At 43.2% G+C, this 6,000-nt stretch overlaps 2 protein-coding genes across 2 annotated transcripts in view; one reads left to right on the top strand and one right to left on the bottom strand.

Annotated features, from left to right (window-relative positions):
- The window catches only part of LOC140925708 (heat shock factor protein 2-like), a 26,176-nt gene extending 22,338 nt beyond the window's left edge, over window positions 1-3,838 (top strand). The window contains exons 6-7 of the mRNA XM_073375605.1: window positions 3,108-3,150; window positions 3,705-3,838. Coding sequence (XP_073231706.1) covers window positions 3,108-3,150; window positions 3,705-3,838 — 177 coding nt within the window. The remainder of the gene's footprint in view (window positions 1-3,107; window positions 3,151-3,704) is intronic.
- A 462-nt stretch (window positions 3,839-4,300) lies between these two features.
- LOC140925707 (uncharacterized) lies at window positions 4,301-5,185 on the bottom strand. The gene has a single exon (XM_073375603.1). The coding sequence runs from the start codon at window positions 5,183-5,185 to the stop codon at window positions 4,301-4,303; it is 885 nt and encodes a 294-aa protein (XP_073231704.1).
- Between the last annotated feature and the right edge of the window lie 815 nt (window positions 5,186-6,000).

Below are 6,000 nucleotides of genomic sequence, written 5' to 3'. Positions count from 1 at the left end.
CAGCTTGGCGGCGGTGTTTTCGCGAGACGGAGCGACCGTGGTTTTGCATTCACTCGCTCAGCGGTCCAGCGGTTCACGAACGTAGTGGTCAAGCGGTCTACGAGCTTAGCGGTCAAGCGGTTCACGAGCTTAGCGGTGAAGCGGTCCACGAGCTTAAGTTTAGCGGGCGTTCAGTGGTAAATTCCATAAGTGCAGGCTCACATGGTACGTGGTAGCTTTGTACACAGCTAGGATCTTCGAGTTCGTCGTTGAGCGTTTGTGTAGCGGTTGTTTTAGAATAGCAGTCTCCGCCGGTCATCGGTCAAACTCACAACTCACATGGAACGTTGTTGCTTCGTCACAGCCAGGAGTATCAAATTGAGTGGTTTTTGTGGCGATTGCGTTGGCGCGAAGCGGTTGGAAGCGGTTGTTTTAGCGTCCCCCCCCCCCCCACTTACCCTCTATGTCTCCTTCCACTGATTCAACATGCTTCACTGTGACGGATGCCTGGATGGGGGGCCATGGCTGGGTTGCGGGGATTTGCCAGCCATGGGAGAGGATTCTAGGGACTAGCTGACCACAGTGGAGGCCCCTGGATAGATACTACAGGCACCCACATTCCTTTTAGTATTTTGTAGTAATAGTTTTCGTAGTACTATAAAAATATTATTGTCTTTTTTTGTACTTTTAGTGTCTGTTTACTGGTAAGTGTACTACTCATTGTATTGGCTTTTGTAGCGCCCTTTTTACATTTTTGGTAGTTTTATTTTTTATGGGGCGTTGGGGGTGAACGTTTTCTGGCGTTTACAGCGTTTGTGCTGTTTATGGAGTGTTTTGGTTGGACGATTGTGGCGTTCACAGGGTTTGTAGCCTTTATGAGGCGCTCGAGCTGGTCGTTTTGTGGCATTTAGAGTGTTTGTCGCGTTTAGGGGGCATTGGGGCTGGACCCTTGTGGCGTTTACAGCGTTTGTAGTGTTTATGGGGCGTTGGGGTTGAACTTTTGTGGTGTTTTACAGCGTTTGTAGTGTTGATGGGGCGTTGGCCCTGTACGTTTGGCACTTGGGTCTTGTTTAGCTTTTGTATGTTTCTACATGTTCAGCGTACGTGGGTGCCTCCGGGTTTGGCGTATAGGGGCCCAGGCTTCTCCAAGGTATGAGCACCTTCTCTCCGAGCTTGGCGTTCAGCTCGGAGGTCCCTTCGGCTTGGCGTTGGGGGGCTCATGGCTGGAGGTCGCGGGTTTGCCAACCATGGAGCGTAACTCTTTCTAAGGGCTGGCTGTGCCAAAAGTGGAAGCCCCTGGACATCCCGGGCACCCACCTCCACCAAGCGACGCAGTTGTTAATAAGTGTTGAGGACTCTGTTAAGAGTGAGATCAATAGTCTTAGCCGGTATGTTGAGAGTGGTAACGGCCCCCAGTTGGAGGCGGTGTACGAGGAAAATATTCTGAGATGTTATGCTTAAACTTGTTAAGCCGCATCATCACAGCAAGAAAGAAAAGAGCGCTTCCAAGAGAAACAAGTTCATGAGCAGTTTTAGAGTAAGAGATAAAAAGACGTGGGAGTAGCTGAAAAAAGGCTAAAGAAGGAGACGGAGGATACGATTATTGCAGCACAAGACCAAGTATATTAAGAACTAATAGTATCAAGAGGATAATCGACAAGCAAAATGTGTCTGCAAAGTGTATAATTTGTGGAGAAGGTGATAAGACAGTTCGCCATATTGTATCGGAATGCAAGAAACTTGCTCAAAAGCAGTCTCGATGTTGGAGGCACGACAAGGTGGCGCATTGGGAACTATGTGGAAAGTTGGGTTTTGACAGGGATGAAAAATATTACAATCATGAGCCACAACCAGTGTATGAATCTACTAAACAACAAGCTGCTGTCGGACTTCAAAATACAGACTGACAACAAGATTGAACACAACAAGCCTGATATTGTGGTCGTGGATAAGATAGAACGCAAATGCCTGATCATTGATGTTGCTTGTCCATTTGACATATGAGTAAAAGACAAAGAAAAAGAGAAAATTGAGAACTACCAAGACATAAAGCGAGAGTTAAAACGGATCTGGAAATTGCGCAGAATAACTGTGGTGCCATTCATAATTGGTGCATTAGGAATTGTCTCGAAAGACATAGAAAAGTGGTTAGCAGAGATTGGTGTCACATGTCATTGCAGAGAGCGTGCTACCACATAGTTGCTGCGTCGAACCAGTATGCTTTACCAGTTCTAACGTATTTCATGTGGACCCAGACTTGCCGACTTACAGCAGTTAGATAGAGAAGTGCGTAAAGTTATCGTGGAGAATGGTGGGAACCACCCCCTGGGATCGGTAGCACAACTCTACTTTTCAAGAAAGAACGGTGGAAGAGTCATTAGATCAGTTGAAGCGGAGTATAAAAGCACAAAGATCAAAGCGGCTGTAAAGTTATTTGAGAACCCAGATACGATCATGAGCGCCTTGAGGAAGTTTGAAGAGAAGGCGGTGCAGACGGGGTGTCACTCAATCATCAAAGATGCTGGAAAGTATTCCTCAGAGCTACACTTAACTCCGACTTTACAGCATCCTAATCCAAGGGCTACTACAGAGGATGGTGACGAAATAGGAGGAAAAAAGCTTAAGACCACTCTTGCCAAGGCACAACAGAAAAATTATTGTGACACACTGGGAGAAGAGGAATGTTTGTGGCTAGGGAAACTGACTAAAAAATAGATGGGAGGACTCGGCCCTTGACAGTGGAGGGTGTTGAGCCCTGAACTCACATATTTGTACTTAGCACTCGAAGCTAAAGTTTCCATATGCAGATCACAGCAGTTGCTGAAAAAGAGTGCGTTGAGCCATCGTATGGATCCCTCTCTTTTTCTAATTAAGAGTTCAGGTATGGTAATCATCCTAAGATGGAACTTCAGTCTACCGAAGTGTTGTTCGCGTAATTACTCATGAATGCTAAAATGCTGTTTCCATAGTGACATGATCGCCGACATTTTTTAGACAATTGGCGATTGTAGTGAGGCTCTTACTAACAGGTGTGATTTCACACTGATTCAAATTTTTGAATAAGAACTTAATTAAGGAAGAAATTTTAAAATTCCAATTCTGGTTATTCTCTTTGTTTTCTCTTACAGGAAACTGAAACACCTCCCTCTTTAGAAAACGATGGGAATGAAGGCAAGTTTTTTTTTAAAATAACTCTCTGTTTATAATTTGTACCTGGGTTCTCTAAAAGTGGCGTGCTTTGCGTCTTAAATTGCTTTTTATTATTTTGCTTAATCGTAGCAATGAAGTTTGTAATCCAACCAGTTGACGTTGTGACGACCACAAAAACGTTGGCGTGCGCAAGCTGAAACTAATTATACTAGAAGACGACTTAAAATAATCACCCGGGTACTTTCACTCGGAATATTATTATAATTATTATTATGATTATTATTATTGTCAGTTCGCACGGTTTTCTTGGTTGTCCAACCGGACCATTCTCTCGTACCAGATGACCTCCCTTCACCTTTCTTATAATTCTTGCTTTTCCCAGTAAACAAGTTTTTTGTAATGGCTAAATACTTCCATCGAGCCCTGCTTTCTTTAGATACAGATGAAATCTCTTACTGACTGTTTCGAAGGGGAACCAATGACGATCGGTACAAGTGCAACTTCTTTTCAATCCCACAGACGCTTCAGCTTTCTTTTTAAGTCTTGGTATTTTTCGATTTTTCCTGTTCTTTAAGACTTACTCGATGGTCAAATGGGCAAGCAATATCCATTATTGTGCAGCTCCTTTCTATTTCTTCTTGTCTACAACTACGATGTCTGGTCTGTTGTGTTCAATTTTGTGGTCAGTTTGAATAGAAAAATCCCATAGTAACTTGCATTCTTCTGATTCCTACTCTGGCTTTGGCTCGTGATCATGCCAGTTTCGGGAGCAATCAAAACCGAACTTTTGACAAAGTCTCCAGTGAACACATTTACCAACCGGATCGTCTCTCCAGCGTTTGTATTCTTTCTGAGTCAATTTCTTGCACTCTGTCACAATGTGCCTAACGGTTTCTTCCCGTTCTCGGCGCATTCTGCATAATGGGGTATATCCTTTCCGTCAATTCTCTTTATTATACTGTTGGTTCTCAACGCCTAATCCTGGGCAGCCGTTATGAGGCCTTCTGTTTCTTTCTTCAGAACGCCTTTTCTTAGCCAAAGCCAAGTGTCTGCGCTTCGATCTTGTTTAGTAGCTCTTTCAAACTGTCCATGTAGTTTGTTTTACCTGATAATCACCTGCCCTGTAGTTTCCTTTCGATATTTTCCTTCAAGTTTTCTTCAGTTGACTCTTTTAGCACGCCCTCGCATTTAACAGCTGCAAGCAAAATCTCATTGCTTTGTGGATGTACTTTGCAAGACTTTCACATTCCAGTTCAACACATTCCTCCAGACTTATTAAACCTCTCCCGCCTTCTGCCCTTTTCATATATAACCTATCCACATCTGCTTGTGGATGCATCGCGTTATGGATTGTCAGCAACTTCCTAGTCTTCCAATCCATCTTTCTCAGTTCCTCCTTAGTCCAGTTGATAATCCCTACTCCATAACGGATGATGGAGACCGCTCTCGAGTTAGTAGCCCTCATGACATTTCCTCCTGATAATTTGGATTTCAGGATACTTCGCACCCTTGTAAAGTATTCAGTGTGAATGTTCCCCTTTATTGCTTCATGCTTCATTTCATCTGCTTCCAATACCCCCAGATACTTGTAGGTTTCTCCTTCCTCTAGAGCTCTTATTTCTTGAGCATTCGGCAGACCTATTCCGTCCCTCTGACAAAATTTCCCTCTTTTCATTAGTAAAAGTGCACATTTTGATATCCCAAACTCCATTCCAATATCTTGACTGAGTATTCTCACAGTCTGAACAAGCTGGTCAAGTTCAGATTCTTTTTTTTCCATAAAGTTTAATGTCATCCATGTACAGTACGTGATTGATGACAGTGCCTTCTCCAAGCTTTGACTGACTTGTTTTAACAATATTGACAGAGGAATCAGGCCAATAATAAACAGTAACGAGGACAAACAGTCACCTTGAAATATCCCTCTTCCGATGTTTACCTCCTCTAATCTTTGGTCTCCTGACTGTAATTCCGTTTTCCAATGATTCATACTAATCTCCAACATTTTCTGATATTCGTTGCGATTCCAAACAGTTCTAGGCGTTCCAATATCCATGAGTGTGGTATCATGTCGAACGCTTTGTTATAGGCAATCCATGCCATACTTAAATTTGTCTGTCTCCGTTAGCAATTTTTTATGAATGCCTAATCAATAAGTAGTTGATCTTTTGTTTCCCTGGATTTTCGTTTACATCTTTCTTTCGGGTGGTTAAAAGTTCGATCTCTCCAGGTGACTGTATATTTCATCGGCAATTACTCCTGCGAACACTTTCCAAAGCAGTGGCAGACAGATTATTAGTCTATAGTGAGAAAGTATTGGACCTTTGTCCCTGTCTTTCATGATTAGTGTTGTTCTCTCCATATTCATCCATCGTGGTGCATTGTTTTGTTGTAGGCAACCATCAAGCTGTTTGTAAATTCTCCCTGTTAGAGGTGTAAAGTTTTTATGCCAGTGCCCTTGAACCCCATCAGGACCAGGTGCTTTTCAGCTGGACGACTGGACTGGCTGGACGACAACTCGTATGTTTTACGGGGTGATTGAAATAGATGCCTGATTATCCACCTCCACGAGTTGCTCCCTCTGCTGTGATAACCAATCAGCATCCTTGTTGTCTTCTTTGGTTTCACCCCATACACTGCTCCAAAACGTTACACTTTCATTGGCGCCTGGTGCGGGGTCTTTTCCTCTAACTTTTCCGTCAAGCTCCTCAAACAAACGCCTTTGATCACTGCACTGTCAAACAGGCTGTTCTGCCTTTTTACCCTATTTTCATATCGCCTTCTCTTTGCAGCTTTTATAGTAACTCTTTGCTTTAACTCTTCTAAGATAACTTGGAAGCTCTTTCCCTTGGTCTTATACTTATGTTCTAG

Source organism: Porites lutea, chromosome 2 (assembly GCF_958299795.1).
Source record: "Porites lutea chromosome 2, jaPorLute2.1, whole genome shotgun sequence".
Classification (NCBI taxonomy): Eukaryota; Metazoa; Cnidaria; class Anthozoa; order Scleractinia; family Poritidae; genus Porites; species Porites lutea.
Note: the sequence above shows the minus strand (reverse complement) of the source record. Positions and strands in the feature narration are given on the sequence as shown.

Bases quoted from the DNA above. Each gene is read 5' to 3' on its own strand.
- LOC140925707 (XM_073375603.1), bottom strand. From the start codon at position 5,185: ATGGATATTGGAACGCCTAGAACTGTTTGGAATCGCAACGAATATCAG.